The sequence below is a fragment of the Gadus morhua genome, chromosome 6, assembly GCF_902167405.1.
Source record: "Gadus morhua chromosome 6, gadMor3.0, whole genome shotgun sequence".
Lineage (NCBI taxonomy): Eukaryota > Metazoa > Chordata > Actinopteri > Gadiformes > Gadidae > Gadus > Gadus morhua.
This window is the reverse complement of record NC_044053.1, coordinates 4,332,299-4,352,800: the sequence shown is the minus strand read 5'-3', so window position 1 is coordinate 4,352,800 and position 20,502 is coordinate 4,332,299. Positions and strand designations below refer to the sequence as shown.

Genomic DNA, 20,502 nt, shown 5'->3' with positions numbered 1-20,502 from the left:
AAGCTGGAGGCTAACGTAGCCCACACTACTGCTAGCTGTCCGTCTAGTGGGATAACAAAGCTGGAGGCTAACGTAGCCCACACTACTGCTAGCTGTCCGTCTAGTGGGAATGGAGTTAAGGGCTCACTCTCCTCCTTATCCCTCTCCTCTAGCTATCGTACTATTCTGTATTCATGCTCGTGTTTTGCAATGAACGTCAATGAACGTCAACGTCCCCTCGGAGATCAGCACGGTCTCACCAGACTATATCCATCTGCCCTGCGGCCCCCACAGCTGTTCCTGTATAGATGCTGTACATCTGTCCAACTGGGTGCACCAGTCTGTGCATTTATGTAAAATGTACTTTACTTAAGTATTTTCCATGGCTAATTTTTAACAGCACCCAATCTATTCTAATAACCACTGAACAAAGAATGGCAATGTCAGTGTGCTTCGCTCACAGTACATGGTTCAGCTTACATCAGCTCTGCGTCAGACCATAAAGCGTCCAAGTCCAAACATAAATAGTGTTTCATTAGGTGAAATGTGCATGGATTTTGCTGACACGTGGAATATGGCAGACCTGAATGAGGTATTTCAATAGACCAATTGAAATGGAAGCAATAAATTCCCTGGCCAGCAAAGCTTTTAAAACGATCACACATCCCATGACCAGCAAAGCATTTATAACACAGATCACATGACCAGAAAAGCATTTATAACACAGATCAAATGACCAGCAAAGCATTTATAACACAGATCACATGACCAGCAAAGCATTTATAACACAGATCACATGACCAGCAAAGCATTTATAACACAGATCACATGACCAGCAAAGCATTTATAACACAGATCACATGACCAGCAAGGCATTTATAACACAGATCACATGACCAGCAAAGCATTTATAACACAGATCACATGACCAGCAAAGCATTTATAACACAGATCACATGACCAGCAAAGCATTTATAACACAGATCACATGACCAGCAAAGCATTTATAACACAGATCACATGACCAGCAAAGCATTTATAACACAGATCACATGACCAGCAAAGCATTTATAACACAGATCACATGACCAGCAAAGCATTTATAACACAGATCACATGACCAGCAAAGCATTTATAACACAGATCACATGACCAGCAAAGCATTTATAACACAGATCACATGACCAGTAGAGCACAGAACACATTGAATCAGGTACAGCACAAAAAGGAGGGTCATACATTGCAGGAGGGGGGAACTAAGTCCATGTGTGGTGGGGGGGTCACTCAGCTTAGGGCGTATTAATCGTGTGACACCATCCATCTCATACAGAGGTTTGCATTTCAAAGTAAAAGTCCTTCTTCGGCCATGCAGTGATACAGCTGGTTGTGTTCCCTGCTTTGTTGCAGAGAAATAGGAAATCCACATAGTTCAATCCAAACCACAGGGATAACTTACTTATTGTGGATCTTAATGTTCCACCTGTGACATTCTGTGACAAAACATTTATCTGGGACATAGGGTAACTATTTGTCCATATTGTCAGACAGATTGAACGTAAATTGAGAAGGGAGCAGATTATCAGGTCATCGGTAAGGTAATTAAAAGTAATCGAGCTCATAAATGTTCTATTGGTCCAAACAGAAAGTCTGTGAACCCATTATTCCCGGCCACTGTTCAAGAGCAATTTGAAATACTGTCATTTGTTCTGTTTATGGCATTTCAAACCATTCCAGCTACAATAACAGTGATTACAATATTGTTGCTGTTGCTGTAGATTTTTTGAATGTGCTTTCAACTTTGGTCACAAATATAATGTAATGATCCCATTCATCAACCATCATGCATCAAACAAGATAGAAACTTTATCTGCTGTACTGTACAGTGAAAAATGTTACAAAACCAACGGTCATCTGCCTTCCTGTGAGGGAAAGCAAGCTCTCTCACATATTCCTCCACATGCTTCCCATCAGCCGGTTCCTACCAAGAATACATCTCGATGACACACACTCCCCATGGTTTCATCAATAAATCGAATCACATGCCCTCTGTGTGCGTGTGTGTGTGTGTGTGTGTGTGTGTGTGTGTGTGTGTGTGTGTGTGTGTGTGTGTGTGTGTGTGTGTGTGTGTGTGTGTGTGCGTGTGTGTGTGTGTGTGTGCTTGTGAGCCTGCCTGCCTCCGTGCGTGCGTGCGTGCGTGCTCGCGTGCGTGCGTGCGCGTGCGTGTGTCTGTGTGTCTTTGTCTGTGTCTGTGGCTGTGTCTGTGTCTGTGTGTGCAGATGTGTGCTGGTAAACCTGTACTTAACAATATAACTTCAGGCATAGTGTTCTAAGATTTGAGTTTTGTGTAAACATTCCCTATTACCACGCCAAAACCACCAAACACCACGCCACTTTGCAGTCCAAATCAGGACATCCACACACTAACGGATCAGACTACTACCCCAATCCCCCCCTCACCCACACACACACAGACGACCTCATCAACTCTATTCAGGTATGTGCAGAACACTTATGCAAGAACACACGACACACACACACACACACACAAACACACACACACACACACACACCCACACACACACAATTACACAATTACAGCCCATTCAGATTTGTTTCCTGGAAAGACCCCTGCCACATGCAGTGTAGCCGGTGATGAGTCATCGTTCCGAGAATGCCTGTTGAAAACCTTGATGATGTGTTTCCATTTTATCGATTTATTTTTTATTAAAAAAAAATAGGTCTATCTCTGTGTCAGAAATGGTGTAAACCAGTAGAGTACCTTGGTGTTCTCTGTAGCTGAAGGGATATCAATGGAGCCAACACCATGACACTTATTATCCAAAACAATGCTCATTGTTTTTGGGATTTGACTCAGAAGCGGAGATTCCTGGTAAATCAAAGAGGAGTGTGCTGGCTTGCTAAATGCGGGTACTGATAATGTTGTGTGCATACGTGTGTGTGTGTGTGTGTGTGTGTGTGTGTGTGTGTGTGTGTGTGTGTGTGTGTGTGTGTGTGGCCTGAGCTGTTTGGCAGCTCTGGTGTCAGCTCTCATCAGGATGAGACGGTGTGCCTGAAACATTCCCTGTCCTTTAACTACCCTTTCTCTGGGAAGATCAGCGCGTCCAACTGGGTCGTATCTAACAGTTTAGCAGACAGTATGATGTGATGTTTGAATATGAGTAACATGACAGTAGACAGTGTGATGTGATGTTTGAAGATAACAGTTTAGCAGACAGATGGATGTGACGGTTGAATATAACAATACAGTAGACAGATGGATGTGACGGTTGATTATAACAATACAGTAGACAGATGGATGTGACGGTTGAATATAACAATACAGTAGACAGTGGGATGTGACTATAACAATACAGTAGACAGTGGGATGTGACTATAACAATACAGTAGACAGTGTGATGTGACTATAACAATACAGTAGACAGTGTGATGGGATGTTTGAATATAACAGTAAAGCAGGCAAAGTGATGTGATGGTTGAATAACAAGACTGCAGACAGTGTGAGGTTGAGGGTGAATATTGGGTGAGATGCATCTGCTGTGTGTAATGTGAGGGGCCCACCACCCACCCGCTCAGATTATCCCTTTATAGCTGAACAGACAGACTATAATTAATCGCTCTCTCTTGCTCTCTCTGTCCCACCATCTCTCTCTCTCTCTCTCTCTCTCTCTCTCTCTCTCTCTCTCTCTCTCTCTCTCTCTCTCTCTCTCTCTCTCTCTCTCTCTCTCTCTCTCTCTCTCTCTCTCTCTCTCTCTCTCTCTCTCTCTCTCTCTCTCTCTCTCTCTCTCTCTCTCTCTCTCTCTCTCTCTCTCTCTCTCTCTCTCTCCAGGTTTCCAGTGTCCTGTGTGCTCCAAGTTTGTCTCCACAGATGAGATGGACTTGCACCTTGTCATGTGTCTCACCAAACCCCGAATCACTTATAACGGTAAGACCTTCTCTGTGTGTGCGTGTTTGTGTGCGTGTTTGTGTGCGTGTTTTTTGGGTTGTACTGTGGTGAAAAGGTGTGTTTTGTTCCAGCATTAGCTTTTTGTTTACTTCCTGAATTTAATACACTAACACATCCTCTGGCACACACACACTTCAAACAACATGCATCACGCGCACACACAAACACACACACACACACACACACACACACACACACCACGCATACACAATTGAGGCCCAATTCACTCACCATTCAGACGTTCGTGCTTTAAATTTCTGGCCCTTTGGGTCTCTCTGTTTTAGGAGAACTAGTGTCCGGGCCTGCTGAGACGCAGGAGCAGAGAACCAGGGTCTCACAGGGTCTCACAGCGTCTCACAGGGTCGGAGCAGCAGTGCTTTCTCTCTCCGTGTCCTCTTATCCATCTGGCCATCAGACCTATGAGGCAGCTGGCCTGCAGGAGACACTCACTTCCGCCATCAGTCCATTCTCATGTGGTCGTGTGATCTCAAGTCATGTTTTGGGGCAACCCGTGTGCAACCTCACAACATACCAATATATGATCACATGCTCACAGAAACACAAACACACACACACAAACACACACATGCACGTTGGAGCACTTAAAGTTTCAAATGCAATGGTGCAATCGCAGAGCGTTGCCCTTGGTGAAGACAGACTGCGCCTCGTCTGACTGCTGAGATGTTGTTGCAACATCTCATGAATGAATACATAAGCTCTTACGTGGGCTTAGCTTACTTTGCCCTAACATTCATGTTGACAGGATGGCTCACTGGTATAAAGGTCATCCCCCAATGGACACATCTTGGCTTTCTTGGCTGCTCAAAGGACTCTTAACTAAGATATCTGGTCCTTATCCAGCATCAGATGGCTAACCTCATAACCCGACCACATAGTGAGGACAGAATGGTCTTTGGGTTCTGGCGAAATGTCAAGTTGACGTCGGCCATGGAGCGCTGTGCATGCACAGATCGGCTTTATTTATCTATAGTGCGAAATATGTATATTGCTTTAAATCCGGACACTTATCGCAGTGTTGGTTAGTTCATGCTGTTTAATGGATGACGACTTGATCTCAATAAAACATGAGGGAAAACGAGAACGAATGAATGATGACGATCTGCCTGCACGTGCACTTCCTGTACCCACAAACTAAACGGTGTCAAGCTGCTCTGGGCTCAGCCTCGCTTCAGGAGCCCAGCCTGTCACAAAGGTGCTCAGCGATGTGCTACTTTCAAAGGGGAAGGTGCCTCAGATCCGCCCCGCGTGGGGCTAATGTTGCCGGGAGGTCCGTGTGTTGCTACAGCGGGGGGGGAGGCTCACGCTGGGCTCTGACAATCACCTGGCTCTCCGGCAGCAGCTCCGACCTCCAAAGAGAGGCCCCCGCGGATCGGGCGAGCTGTGAGATTACCGTACCAACCTGCCGCCGTGTGTTGACTCAAGGAAATGATAGGCTTGTTCTCCCTCCTCGTCTCGTCACAGCACACGCTGCAGTGCACTCGGACGCACGCAGCGGCACACACAGGCGCAGCAAGGGGACTCACGCTGCGGCCCATCCTGGCCGTAAGAAAAGGGATGATTCACAGAGTCATCCACATGCAAGTGGTGGCGGGCTGGGCCGTGCTCGCTCTCCATCTTAAAAGACAACGCACCCCGGTATTATGAGCGCTGCAGTGTGACGATAACGCTGCACTCTTAGCTGCCAAAACGCTGCCGCTTAATCCTTTCTGCCGTTTTTGGCCCAGCTCATCGCATTAAGGAAAAGCCCATCAACGCCGTGCTCGTCCGCCTAATGGACTCTCAGGGAACCGCTACACGGTGGATGTGATCACTTGTTGGATGTGTTTTACTGACCTTTAGTTGTTTGTAGGCTGTGTTTCCACCATAGATTAGGCTTTGACTGCCCGTATGAGGTTAGTCTTTTGGACAGTCTGTCTGAAGGCAGTTCAGATTGGAGCTGTGTGTGTGTGTGTGTGTGTGTGTGTGTGTGTGTGTGTGTGTGTGTGTGTGTGTGTGTGTGTGTGTGTGTGTGTGTGTGTGTGTGGTTGTCTTCGTGTGTGTGTGTGTGTCCAGGTGTGTGTGTGTGTGTGTGTGTGTGTGTGTGTCCGTGTATGCAGCAGATTAGCCATATGAAACTTGATTTGCACACTCCTTTAAAAAGTCAAATTGTTTCTGAGTATGTGTTTGTGTTTTTATGTGGGTATGTGTTTGCATGCGTGTTATTTTTTGCACAAACTTCCGGCCGTAGAAAGGGGTAGGCTTAACTGTCCGTCGTACATCTAGATAGACACTCCCATTTGTGACGTCATAATGTCACATCATCATGGCTGGGCAGATTGTTTAAACAGCTTGTGATGGCTAAACTCGCCAACAGCTGGTGGTAAAACCTGTGGGGCACCAACACATGACTGTGTGCTGTAATGAACCTCGACATGAGGAGGATGTATGAATTGGGGATGCGTCATGCAGAAGGACATCCAACGTTGAGGACAGTACCAGACCAGTGGGATATCAAAACGTTTGAAAGAGTACACAAAACTGAGTACAGACACTGTATACTCTTCGCAAGGTGTTTACTATGTGCCGTTCACACCTCTTGCTCTCTCTTTGGGTCTGATTGCTGCTCCGGGAGTTCCTGTTTCGAAAAGGCTCCTGTTGTGTTATAAGGCCCGTGTGTGTGTGTGGTTTGTGTGTGTGTTCCTGTGCTTGCAGCAGATTAGCCATATTAAACAAATTTACACACACCTTTTAAAAAGAAAAATAGTTTCTTTATGTTGGTGTTTGTATGTGGTTAGGTGTGTGTGTGTATGAGCATGTGTTTCTTTGGGTAAATGTGTTTGGGTCTTTAAGTGCCAGAGAATGCGTGGCAGTAAATTGTGTCTTTCTCCCAGAGAGTTGTGTTGAGTTTGATTAAATGCAGGCTCATTACCGGGACAAAGGTTTTCTGGCGCTGGTGGATGGACTCAAGCCACGCTATCGACTGAGCTGTTACAAATCAGCAGACTCCCCTAGTGAGCGCCCAGGAAACTATCCGTGAAAGATGCATCCTTTTTTGCATCCGTTTTTAACCCCTATAAACTCCCAATGCTACTCTGTCTGTCCCCCTGTGTGACTGTTTCTCCTTCTTTATACATTTTTTATATCATCTTGTGTCTGTCTGTATCTGCCTGTCACCCTATCTGTCTGTCTGTCTGCCGTCTGTCCCTCTATTTATTTCTTATCCCTGTCTGTAGCTGTCTGTCTGTGTTTCGCTCTCTAACTCTGTTTGCCCGTCAGTCTGTCTGCCCCTCTGTCCGTCCGTTTGTCTGTCTGTTTGTCTGTCTGTCTCTCCGTCCACCTGAGACAAAACAATCGTTAGACGTCCTTTCCTCTGGTGCTTAGGGTTAGCCGCGTTGAGCATTGATGTCGTCATTTGGTTTGTTGCCATGGTTACGCAGTCACCTGACCACGATGGGGGTCTTGGCCCTGTCATTACAGAACCACTGTGTAGATAGTGGGGGTTGTAATGATCATTTCATTATTGTGTCTGTGTGTGTGTGCGGGCGCGCGTGCGTGTGTGTGTGTCACATGCCAGTGGCAATAGCCACTGATCATACTGATCTCTGGCTCAGAGCTGGACGAGGTTCTGTGTGGGAGGTGCCAACAAGATAATCACAGGGTTAGTTAATAGACCATGTGACCGATCCCTGCTCGGGCTCTGGTCACATGATACTTCCATTGACAGGATTGACTTCTAGCTATCCAAGGGAAATGCATTGCATTCCCTACAGATATTTGCACAATAAAAATTCATGCACTCATTGCATTCATTTGGTGAATGGGTTACATTGAGTGTTAAATACTATGAAATACATTTTGGAGAGTTTTCTACTTTTCAGTGTGAAAATGTAAACAATATAAAAAAGAATGGCTGCAAGATAGTCCACTCCGGGGTAAAGAAAGAAGGGTTTCACTTAACTGAAGCATCGCCTAAATAGATACAGTACATTGTGTTGGTGGCTTTCAGCTACAATTCCAGCTTTGAAATTGCCTTTGTCCTGATATATCCAAATGCATGCAAAGCAATTTGTATGCCTGAAATTCATGCATGCAGCATGCATAAAAAAAACTGCTTTTGTCTGCAATGTCTTACTTTTCTAAACGTTGTGTTGCTGCAGTGGGCTGCTTTTATAGGTTCCACTTTCACTTTCTCCCCCTGTTATCTCCCCTCTCTCTCCCGCTCCCCCTCTCTCTCTCTCTCTCTCTCTCTCTCTCTCTCTCCCCCCCTCCCTCCCTACATTCACCCTGTGAAGGTCAAAGAGAGGAAGTGATAAATCCAGGCTACAGGATACCAGTGGTCGGACTAGCCGCACGTACGCAGTATTCAGAAACACTAGCATGCACCAGAGCGCAAACAGACACACACACACAGACACACACAGACACAGTACCAGTACACTAGAGCAGCACGATGTCTGGGGGTACTCCGGCTAGTCACACCGTTTGTCCAGCCAACGTCGTAACACTCAAACGGACAGGGATATTACGACCCAGGTGTTGTCCCCCTGGTGTTGTGTTTAAAACGTCTGAGCTCACAGCAAGGTACCATGTTTGTTTAATTCCCTCTTTATATCTTTATCTCTCTCTCCCTCTCTCCTTCTCTCCCTCTTTCTCATTCCCTCTATCTCCCTCTCTCTCGCTCTCGCTCTCTCTCTCTCTCTCTTTTTTCGCTCACCCTCTCCTTCTCAGTGTCTTTTCGTATTTCTCCTCTCTCTCTCTCTCTCTCCCTCTCTCTATCTTCCATTCCCTCTCTCTCTCCTCTCTCTCTCTCTCTCTCTCTCTCTCTCTCTCTCTCTCTCCCTCTCTCTCTCTTTTTGCTCACCCTCTCCTTCTCACTGTGTCGCCAACTGAATGAACACATGCAGACGGCTGTGTGGCATGTAATAACAAGCTCAGCTCAGGATATGTGGGTTAATCTTGTGTTATGCAACAGCCAGTGCTAATGTCTCTCTCTCTCTCTCTCTCTCTCTCTCTCTCTCTCTCTCTCTCTCTCTCTCTCTCTCTCTCTCTCTCTCTCTCTCTCCCCCTCTCTCTCTCTCTCTCTCTCTCTCTCTCTCTCTCTCTCTCTCCCTCTCTTCCTCCCTCTCTCTCCCACTCTTCCTCTCTCGCTCTATCTCTGTTTTTCGCCAATAGTTTTGTGTTTAAGGGCGCACACACTCTGACATGGGCTCGAGACCGATAGGCCACTCACTAATGAATAGCAGGTGGAAAAACTGAGGCCACTGCAGGAGAGCACACACACACACACACACACACACACACACACACACACACACACACACACACACACACGCGCGCGCGCAAACACATGCTATTGTACAATACACATGCATTTACTTCATGCTTTGGCTCTGAAAAGTTCTCTATTCTTCCTCGTCTTTTGTCTTTCTACTTCCTTTTTCAAATGTTCTTGGGGGCGCTTTAACTTGTTGTTACTTTTCTCTCATCACAAAGTTAATATGCTCTCTCTCTCTTTCTCTCTCCCCCTTTCTCCCACACTCACTCACTCTCACTCTCGCTCCCTTGCTCTCTCTCCCCCCCCCCCCCCCCCCTCTCTCCATCCATCTATCCCATCTCCTTATTGAAATAGTAAAGAGCCATCTCAACAGAAAGAGAACAGTGTTTAGTGGGTCTGCCACACAGCGTGGGCAGACCAACGGCCAGCATTGTGGACTTTCTACATAACTTGGAGCAAAACGTTATGGAAGCGACCTGCTGTCTTGGTTAGAGTGTAGGCCTACTCTCTTTTATATCACATATGAGAATCTAGCATGTCTTCTTTTTTCATTGGTTAATGCAGTCTCTGGCTAATGTGCAATAAGAAGGTCAAAATTGAATGCATCCAGTAAACGTCGTCATGGTTAAAGTTTGCAGCACCGGATGTGTTTTTTGCATTTCTCCAAAAGGGGACTTTCCAGTTTGTAGGTCTACTGGAACCCTGCAAACGTCTGCACTCCCAATATGTGTCTACATTAGCGATATTTTGTGATGCCTAACAAGATTCATTCATTCATAAAATAATATCCATTTGTTTAGATTAGTGAACGAGATGATTCCTTGTTGAGGTTCATGATAAACTTGATGATGAACTACAGTCTGAATAATGCCAGAGTGGCAGGCATTGCTTTTAAAGGTTCTTGTGGATTTGACTATCACCTGTTTAAATTGACCTCACCTGGGGTTCACCTGAGTCTGCATCATTTAGAAGAACGGCGGGAGTAGTTCCTAAGCAGGTTAATGGGATGCGTGCAGTATTCATGATGTCATTTTGATGTACTTTACCAAACCATACTTTAAAGAGAGTGTGTGTGAGGAGTCTGTCTGTGTGAGGAGGACTAAGTGCATTTCAAATGTGTCATGGGAGGGGGGAACCGGAACTGCAGTTATCTATTATTATCCTGCAGCTCCCCCTGGTGGCGAGCGTGAAAACCTAAAGAAAGTAGAAATCGATAGGTATATATATATATATATATATATATATATATATATGTATATATATATATATATATATATATACAGTATATACATAGTTCAACTCCAAACACTGAGGGGGATTTAAATGTTGTTACATGAGTATTTATGCCGTGAAACCACCGGCCATGGTAACTGATGACCACCCCGCCTTCCTTCTTTCTGTGGCCAGAGGACGTCCTGAACAAGGCTGCAGGGGAGTGTGCGATATGCCTGGATGACCTGACCCAAGGGGAGACCATAGCCCGTCTGCCTTGCCTCTGTATCTATCATAAAGGGTAGGACTCACACGCGCACACACACACACACACGCACACGCACACGCTCACGCACACGCACACACGACAGCATGCAGTGCAGCCCAACGCTACATCCGGCCGCCGCCATGCGGCCATTGGCCACGCCCATCTGGAACTATGATGATAATCTGCACGCTGCCTTGATGGATGACAGTGTCTACTTTTTTAGTTTGGCTTTGTACTCCAACCCAGTGTTCATGATGAACCCGAAAACCGTACCACAAACAGAGTGTGGAACAGCTGTGCATATATATTTTAAATGTTTTATTTATCTTTTTTCTGTTGCAGTTGCATCGATGAGTGGTTCGAAGTAAACAGGTCGTGTCCTGAGCACCCTTCAGAATAAAAGCGCATGGCATTTTTTTTGCACAGGTAAACGTTTTGGCCGGTTCTGCTAGTTTATAGACGATGAATTGTTTTCATTGGGTGGGCGGCGGGGATAAAGGAAAGTCTTGGATTATTTGTGTGTTTTTGTGCATTTGTTTAGGTAGGAAGATCCCCCACTTCCACTCATAATCGGACGGATCACAAGAGGCGGATCTCAAGAGGTGGATCACAAGGGCACGATCACAAGAGGACGATCACAGGAGGTGATCACAACATGTGTGAACCTTGGGTCTTGCAAGCCCTCAGCCGGGGTCCCTAAGACTGCTTCTACACTTTCACATCCCCCCCCCCCACCCCCCCCCCCCCCCCCCCAGCCCAACGCCCCACTCATGTGCCAAACCTCATCAATGCAATATTATCAGGGATTCACCATTTTTAACGTTGATCTTGCAACACGTCCATGTGTAGTGTCTCGCCTCCAGCATCTCCTGTCACCCCCCCCCCACACACACACCCCCCCTGCCCCCAACATTTACACACACACACAACCCCACACCCACTTCTACAAGCCCTGCTCCCCATGACGCTCCTGCCCCCTGAAGAGCCAGACGCAGCGTGTCGGAGCGCCCTTGTGCTCAACTGAACACCGTTGGACATCTCCCCCCATGTGTTTTGTATCGCCGAGGATCAGCTGCAAGGAACACCTGTGGGTTGTGTGTGTGGCCGCCTCTCACAACATCATCCCACGTCCTCCCAAACTCTCTGATTGTGAAAACTAAGAGTGACGGCGGAGGAGGAGATCGATGCAAGACGGAAGGAATCTCCTTTGCTTCCTCCGCCTCCTGCACCTCCTTCCCTCCTCCTTCTCCTCCACCTTCTCTCCTCCTCCCCCTGGCATGCTGCCGGGGGGTCTACCAGTGCCTTTTGTTTTTCTTTAAAGACTAACAGTAAGACTGGGGAGGAGGAGGAGGAGGAGGAGGAGGAGGAGGAGGAGGAGGAGGAGGAGGAGGAAGAGAAGCAAGAGGAGAAAGTGTTGGGGACATGGAAATACGGTGGATCGATGGTGCTGCTGGCCTATGAATGTGACCATACAGAACTGTGTGATTGGCCCGGGGCACCAGAACTCAACGTACTGTAAAAGGTACCTTTTTGTCGCGCAATATAATATAATGTTGAGTCCTCAATCTGAGCCCTTCATCTCTTCTTCTTTATTCCTGCTAGGGAAAAATGTGAACTGAATGAGAATGTAACTTTTTTTAATAGGTTTGTCTGTTTCCTGTAGCATTATGTTTGGGTCGTTCAAGGGTATGGGGGGGTGTGGGGGGGTGTGGGGGGACTGCTACCCCCTACCCCAGACTACCTTTGTCTGTGTAACGGCAACACTAGTGTTGACCAGTGTATCTCCCACCTCCATCCCACCACTCCCGTAGTACACCATGTTTTTGCTGTTTTCTAATTGACTATTTATCATGATTTATACATCAGGTACGACAGAGCCCCCCCCCCCATCTATTTGACTTATCAAAGGGACACGTAAGATGATTTGCTCAGCATTTAACTACAGCAAAACATGAACAAATTACAAAAAAGGGCAGGATTAGGAAACCGTTTTCTGATCCCAAAGACATAGACTGTGTGTGCGTGTAAGTTTGGCGCGCTTGCATATTTGTGTGTGTCCATCTCCGCTTTGAGTGTTTGTTATATCTTTAAAAGCCTTGGAATAGTCCTCCTTGAAGGATTCTACAGCCTTTTCAGAACATGCTGCTGAAGAAGTAAATATCTATAGATTATCTGCCGAAAAATAAATACAAAAAAGATTTCATTACCAACGTAAGGTATTGGGTCCGAACTGTGATAAGCTTATGACGGACTTCATTCAGTGGCATTTCTTCTGGTAGCCCAATGCCACATTGTTTGTTAATGGAAACTACTGGTTGAATTTAGTAAAAAAAAGTATTGTTTTAATAATAATATTATTATTAATAATAATAATAATAAGGTTATGCCATTGCTGAAACACGTTTGACATTACCTAGCCCACCTGTAGTTCTGAATGTGAAAAATGCATTTATACGCAAATGCTAAACCCTAACAAAGACAAAAGTACACTCCTGTTTGTATTATTAAGCATATGTGCCTGGTGAAATGTCCTCTATTTTCACAACATCACAAAGGAAATAATTTCATTCACAACTTATTTACTTAAGATTGGACTCAAGACGGGCATATATTATTATATACATATATATATATATAAATAATATACGGCAAGTCCCTCTGTTGAACTGGGTTGAAAAAATAAAAGCCTTACCTGTACAATATTATTAGCAAAGCACCTTTAAGCAGTGTAGTTCTGTACATCGTTGCATTACATTTTAAATTTTTCATTATCACTTTTTTGCCACGTTTGCACACATATAAAATACTTAATTCAATCACCAAACTAAACCAATGATATGAAAATACATTTATTTTGAAAAGTTTTCCCAAACCTTTGTAACAAAAGAACGTGGAGGTTTGTTTTGCTTGTTGTTTCCAGGAAGTCTGCGTCACTATGTAGCATTCTATGTTAGCATTCTATGATAGAATTCATTTATGTTGTGAATATGTACAGAAAGCAAATGTAAAAGAAAAAGCTAATCTTTTCAATAACCCATTTCAAATTCAAAGTTATTGTCTCCGTGCGTTTCTGTGGGCATGTGTTTGTGAATGAATGCCTACAATTATTGTTTTGCCAAACCAAAAAATTATTGATCTAGACGGAATACGATAAAACTACAATTTATCCTTTTATCTACAATTTTTCTTCTAACTGCTATCTGTAGAGTACAGACACACTTTTTTCTCCAGCTCACTCAAGAATTGTTTGAGCAGACCTTACACAAAACAATAATTGAGGTGACTTGAAGTGACTTGACTTTAGGTTAAGTTTTGCAGTAAAAAACTGAATCTTGTCAATTCAAAAAAATGTATGTGCAAGAAGATTCAGTCAAAGCTAACGTGAAATATAATCTTTCCAATAATTGCCATTCTGATCATATTAAACATGTGGAGTTTCTAGGTTGGGCTTCTTTAGTTTTAAATGATTGATTATGTCACTCAACATAACACAGTAAAATGCCCACACACTGTCTCTTTCTGGTAATCAGTAAACGTAAACCACAGCTATCAGGCTTTCCAGACACTACAACAAATTATGTTTAAAATAAATTTGCTCCAGAATATTCCCCTGTGAAGATGCCAATGCTTAGTCTAGGCGTGTTGTCATACCTATAAATAAAATGCATAATTTTGTACATGATTTATGACATAGTTGCTTATGTGGATCCATTCTTCTAAATCTGCATAAAGGCAAGACATGTATAATTGTTACAAATGCAGAAGAGTACATTTAAAAACACCAGTAACTAGATGCAAAGTAATGGTTTGTTATCCTAATGCTGTCTAGTGTTCCAGTTTATTATGAATAGCATTTAAACCCTGCACGGAAGAAAATGCCTCTAACTCTCTTCACAAAGGTTTGCGCTCAATGAAACCGCAGACGTTTGTCAGCTTCAAACTGTTTTTCTTCCTCTTCAGAAACATTATTTCCTTTCACACTGTGAAGAGATTGGCAGATGTTGGGACTTTTACGGAACAGCCAACGCATCTCACAGTTCAAAAAAGTGAAATATTTGCATGACATCTGACACCAAGTGTTTAGTTCACTCTTCCACTTCCTTTTCCTGGGGCAACTTCACAAATTTCCACCATCCAACAAAAAGTCACCACAATGTCCAAACTGCAGTAATGCTTTGACCACGACTCCACTCTGGTAACCTACCATATCTCTTTGAGGGCTGTATTGTGGGCCAGGGCCTCCTGGAGAAGTCTCAACCCAATTGCAGTGAGCTGGTTACTGATCAACCTGGAGTCAAAGGAAACTAACTAAGTCCCTCCTCTGGTATTACAAGTTTGTGTAATTACAGGGTGTGTTAGGTGTAATGTGGATTCACCCTAGACAGGACATCCCTGTGTGTGACGGCATGTACAGGGTGGGTACAGTGAAATGTGTGATTTACCAGAGGTGAGACAGCCCGGTGTTTGCCTTAACCAGCTTTGCCAGATGGGGGGCGACCTCGTCCGTCAGTTTGTTTTCCACCAACCTAAAAACAATGAACCAGGCGCTTCAATGCTTTTAGCAGGCACCTGTTAACACAGTATTTTGACCGTGCTAGTCACGTGGTCCTGTCGAGACAGTGTTGTGACCTTGTGGAGGTGGGGCGGCGTCTGGCCTGCAGGGGGAGTATGGAGCACCGGGTCTGCTGGGGTGATGGGGTCTGATTGCTGACAGATGTCTGCAATCGGACCCAATCAGGAAGTGTGTATTTATGTGCCTGCTTGTCTCAGGGTTTTTGGAGAGAGAGAAGGAAGACGCTCTCTGCGAGCCCGAGAGAGCGTCGTAAGAGCACGAGACGGAAGGAAAGAACGTTTTGTTCATTTGACATTGTGTTTGTTTGCTCTAAAGGAGAAATAAACGGGAGTTCGCTCCATTTTCGGCCAGAGGCCAGACGCCGCCCCACCTCCACAGACCTGTACTGTAAACTGTATCTCTGGGTCCTACCAGAAGATCCTTAAGATGGTGTTTTCAAGTAACGCTTCAGCCAAGATCTTCCCACCTTCTGAAGTGATGCCATTGACCGAGAGACTGTAACAAACAACCATGGCAGATTATTTTAATGCATTTCGGGCTGAGAGTTCTAGGAAAGAGGGGGCGGTGTTTGTCGATGGTTACTAGCCACTGCAACTCTGTGATACTTTTTGTAGGTAGTACACAGGGTTTAGTATGCGTGCTACTAAACCCGGTGTGATTGGAGTTGAATGTGACAAAGTTCTGTAAGGTCACAGTCATAGGCCAGCAGCACCATGGATCGATCTAGGATTCCCATGTCCCCCACACAGTTGAACATTCACAAACTGGTTGGTTGACACTGGCAAAAAACATGTGATTTTACACCTGTTGTCTCTAGATAACAGTTCAATTTCAGTTACAGTTTCAAAACTGGCATAGACAAGGCTTGAAATATAGGTTTGAAACCATAACAAGACAATTTATGTTCACTGCCACTTTGATAAAGGGAATCTTGGCCCGCACGCGTGAGGCCTCGCCACCGAACCTGAGGCTGTTGAGGCTGGGGTGGTTCCTCAGAGCCTCTGCGAACCCTTTGGCTCCCTCATCACCAACCGTGTTCCCCCACATTCTAGAAACAAGACAAGAAGGGGGGTGTAAATGGCTTTGTCAATTTTAAATTGTACAACATCCTTTACTATGTCCAAAACATATGGAAAATGTAATTACGTTTGTTATTTGAAATGTATTATTGCTGTTGGTGTCACGTTTGTATAGTGCGGAGGATGGTGGGTATGTTGCATTGATATTGATTGAGGTTCTTGGTGTTTCTATGGTACTCTATATTTGGTAAAGGATCAGTAACGCAGGCATTGGCAATGCAAGCATCTCTTAACACAAATTACCTGAACTACAAATATAGGCGTTCTGATGTCAACATGGAACAGCAAGTCTTACCCGACATCAAAAATCGATGTGCTCATTTTGATGGCATTCGCCACACACATCCCCCCAGCACTGGTGATCTTGTTTTTACCAAGCCTAGCCAAAGAAATGTCCTTGAGTGGTTAGTACTAGAGAAGTCATGCATATTTTATCGGAACAATTTTGATGCTATGTCATATCATGTGATATAACATGAAATATGATTTGCGAATAAACCTACTTCAGAACACGCAGTCTTGGGCATCCCTCGATGATTTGAGCCACATATTTGGCTCCTGTATCTGTGATGTGATTGCTGTAGAGGCTGAAGAAAACGTTCAAATCAGGAAATCAGGAAATGTGTGAATGACCTCGTTGAACACAGCTGCCTAGGCCCCGAAACTGACCGTATTGAATTTTGCAAGTTACTCAGTTAAAGCTTATAGATTGAGTCAAATTAATGTTCACTCACCCGAGGACCTTCACTATTTTGTGCTTAACCAACTCCTCCGCCAACACTTTAACACTACTGTCCGAGATCTGGTTGACGCACAACCTGGAACCAAACAGTTTCAAGGTTAAAGGGACCACCACTGGCTTTTATATGTAGTTATTTCACATTCAGTTTAACGAAACATCTTTGGTCTTTCACCTGACCACTGTCATCTTGGAGAAGGACGGCCTGAGCTGCTGCACGCCGTAGTCGTTGATGTTGTTGTTGTCCATGTCCACTCCCAACAGTTTCTGCCGGTGTTGCAGCACAAAGTTGAGGGCGGTGCAGTCCCCGGAGTACATGTTGCAGTAGCCCAGTTTGATGAAGTTGGCTGTGATGCCCTTCGCCGTCAGCTGGGCCACGTCATTGCTACCCGTCTCAAAGATGCACCGCAGCATCCACACAAAATTGGGCAACACGTGAACTCTTGTGCCCTCATCGCTTTTGTAGGTGGGCAGGCCCCGTAGGTGGGACTTGATGCTGGTGGACAGGTATGTTTTAAGGAGAGCCCTTTTTTTCTTCAAGAGCACCGGAGGCGCCAAGTGCTCCACGAGGCTGCTTTGGTCCTTGGCGAGCAGCCCGCACAGGAACAGGTTTGTAAACTGTAGATGCTCGTTGCTCTTGAACACATCCCTCTCTCTTAGCTTCGAAGATTTGGTAATGCACGACGCGCAAGGCAAATTTAAACCCTCCCGCTTCCTTTTGCATTCCGTAAAGAACTGAAGGATGGATGCCACGTCGAGGCTGTTGTCGAGCACCAAAGCGAGCGCAGCCAAGAAGGACTGCAGGGTCATGTGGAGGAACTCATAGGTGGCCTCACCTCCACAGGCGTCATAGCGGTGGACGGGTCTCAGGAAGCCCACGAGCAGGTCCTCCTCTGTCAGGTCGCAGGCTGAAACCTCTTCCTGGTTGAAAATGAAGCGCCCCTTCTCCATGCCTTGAAGGGCCAGTTTGGCATGGGCTCCCAGGGGCCTGAGGCCCAACTTGAAGGTCTCTGAAGTGCACCGGGCCCTTTTCTTTTGCAGATGCCTCGCCGGCAAGGCCCAGCGGCTGAGGAACACCTCAGTAAACAACATGAAGACGTCTGTCAGCGTGATGCATTTTTCTGGAAGCGCAAAATCGTTATGTACCGCGCGGAGGTGCTTGAAGCTCTTGAACACGATCCAACAGAACAGCGGTGTGGAGCAGAGGCCACAGAAGTGGGGGCTGGCGTCCAGGTGAACGGACACTAGTTGTCTGTGCTCCGGTGTCGTAAAGTGCAGCGCCACATAGGACTGCAGATTGGCGGGGGAGAAGCCCCTCAGCGACACCTTCTTCCTGACCACCCTGTTTGGCAACTCTGTCCCGGTGCGGGCGGTCAGCACCTTCTGGGACCCCCTGAGCAGCTTCCCGCACAGAAGGTTGTTGAGCAGCAGCAGTGGGTGGGCCTTGTCTTCTGGCGAGACCATCTGCTCTACGTTCAGCAGGTCCACGTCGCCCTCGATCTCGTCGTAGCCGTCGAACGTGAAGATGGTCCTCTCGGGGTAGCGCACGATGTACTCAAACACCTCGTCGTCCGGGTCGTCGTCAGGGTAACAGCTGTGTTTGAAGAGCAGGTCCCTGAGCGAAAGCTCGGTCGTCTCCTGGAAGGCGGTGAACATCCTGCAGCGGAACCGAAAGAAGAAGACGGCGTCCGTCCGCAGCTCTCTCTTCGACCAGAGGTTCTGGAGTTTCTGCAAGAGGAGGGATTTGCCCATGCCGGCGTCCCCGGTGATGAAGACCACGTCACCCTGAGGGTTGAAGACCCCAGATTCGTCCAGGAGCTGGTCCTGGTTCTGCAGGAAGCCCAGGCTCTCGTTGCGGTCATTGATGAGCTCCATCTGGGTGGGGGTGTAGAGGTCCTCCAGCCGGGCCTCTTCTTGCTGAGCATAGGACATGATGAATTGGGTGTCCCGGCCCAGTTCATGCCTCAACGTGTCACAATACTTGCTGACTGCCAAAGAAAAGGTGAAAGTAGTCATATTAGTATCACAGTATAAATGCTCCACTTGTACCAGAGACTATAACATTAATATAGAAGTCCAATGGGGGTTACATGTTACAAAAAGAAGACATGTCTGTGTGTGGGCTGATCCTCACAAGTCTCCATTGACCCAAAATAGATTGTCAGGATTTCCATTATTGTGGATATTCTGGATATTATGGAGTTTGTTTTACCGTGTAGGCCTACACAGCATCATTGAGCTTAGGCAAATGCAGGCATTCCTCCCATCTTATTGCATAGTTTTCATTTAACATGGAGACTTACTTGGGTCAGTGTTAACCACATTTATCATCAGCATGGGTTCACTTGGCTTGTACTGTATGTCTTCGAGCCACGGCTGGAGATCCATGTACGCGTCATGCACTTTATACAGGACGTAAATGAAGTATTCACAGACATCTTCTCCTTTGCACTGTATCAGCTCCAAGATTTTGCGCATCTTAAGAAATTGAAACACTTGAGAATTAGTTGAAATACCTTAAGCTAGACCTACAAACCGAAAACAACGCCTACAGAAATATTCGTTTAATATCAATTAGTATCAGAGAGTAGTGAGTAGACTAATAGAGTTATTGATGGAATATATTCTAGGGTTTATTTTTGTTGTAGTTTATTGCCTCACCTGATCTGATTTGGTGGGGGTGCGACGCACAATCTCTACGTCTTCTGCACAGAAGAAGTCACTCTGTAGAAGGTTGTCCAACATGCACTGCACGCTCTTGGCCCGGGACACCAGAAGTTCTCTGTGCCAGTTGATGATCCGCGATGGGGGCACTTGACCGAATATGGGCGGAAGGAACTCTTCCCCTCCGTTACCCATCATGTTTGGTATCGACTGCGCGGTTACGAGGAGGAAGGGTTAGGTTATATCAGATTATGCGATGCATCAAAGGCAACTTTTAAACAAACTCCCATTATTTTCGGAACTCGATACTCAGTTCAAACTTGACAAGTAACATTCCCTATCACTTGCCAAATAAAACGAAAGCAACTATCTCGCACGTTGTTTAAACGTGAAATGGAAATGTAGGACGGTCAATTTACTTAATGTGACTGTCACAGTGGGCCTTATTGCACACAGTTTCCACACTTGTGAATCCTACCTTCGGTTTATACAGCTAATCCCATCCAAATCTTCGTCTGTAGGCGTATCGATCTGATTGAGCTCGATCAACAATATTCAATATTGAAACGTGTCGACGAGAAAATAGACGGACGAGTTACACGATATTATATTAAATTATAAAAGAAACAATAGATCGAATGTCGGCCTGAATTAACCCAAAAGAATAAAGATAATAGAGAGTAGCCGACTGAAGACTTCCTACTTTTCTGACAGTGACACATATGACACTGAACAACACTGAAGTGTAA

The 20,502-nt window shown here is 45.6% G+C and overlaps 2 protein-coding genes across 2 annotated transcripts in view; one reads left to right on the top strand and one right to left on the bottom strand.

Moving 5' to 3' along the window:
• The window catches only part of znrf2b (zinc and ring finger 2b), a 24,513-nt gene extending 13,070 nt beyond the window's left edge, over positions 1–11,443 (top strand). The window contains exons 2-5 of the mRNA XM_030358141.1: positions 3,827–3,922; positions 10,626–10,731; positions 11,041–11,124; positions 11,240–11,443. Of these exons, the coding sequence (XP_030214001.1) occupies positions 3,827–3,922; positions 10,626–10,731; positions 11,041–11,098 (260 nt within the window). The 3' untranslated portion in view covers positions 11,099–11,124; positions 11,240–11,443. The remainder of the gene's footprint in view (positions 1–3,826; positions 3,923–10,625; positions 10,732–11,040; positions 11,125–11,239) is intronic.
• Positions 11,444–13,531: 2,088 nt separating this feature from the next.
• nod1 (nucleotide-binding oligomerization domain containing 1) lies at positions 13,532–20,465 on the bottom strand. Its single transcript, XM_030358140.1, has 12 exons — positions 20,232–20,465; positions 19,751–19,963; positions 19,393–19,567; positions 17,265–19,077; positions 17,085–17,168; positions 16,854–16,937; positions 16,646–16,729; positions 16,236–16,319; positions 15,683–15,766; positions 15,141–15,224; positions 14,903–14,986; positions 13,532–14,678 (listed from the first exon to the last, which is right to left on the bottom strand). Exons 2-12 carry the CDS (start codon positions 19,949–19,951, stop codon positions 14,606–14,608), a joined length of 2,850 nt encoding a protein of 949 aa, XP_030214000.1. The 5' UTR covers positions 19,952–19,963; positions 20,232–20,465; the 3' UTR covers positions 13,532–14,605.
• Positions 20,466–20,502: the final 37 nt, after the last annotated feature.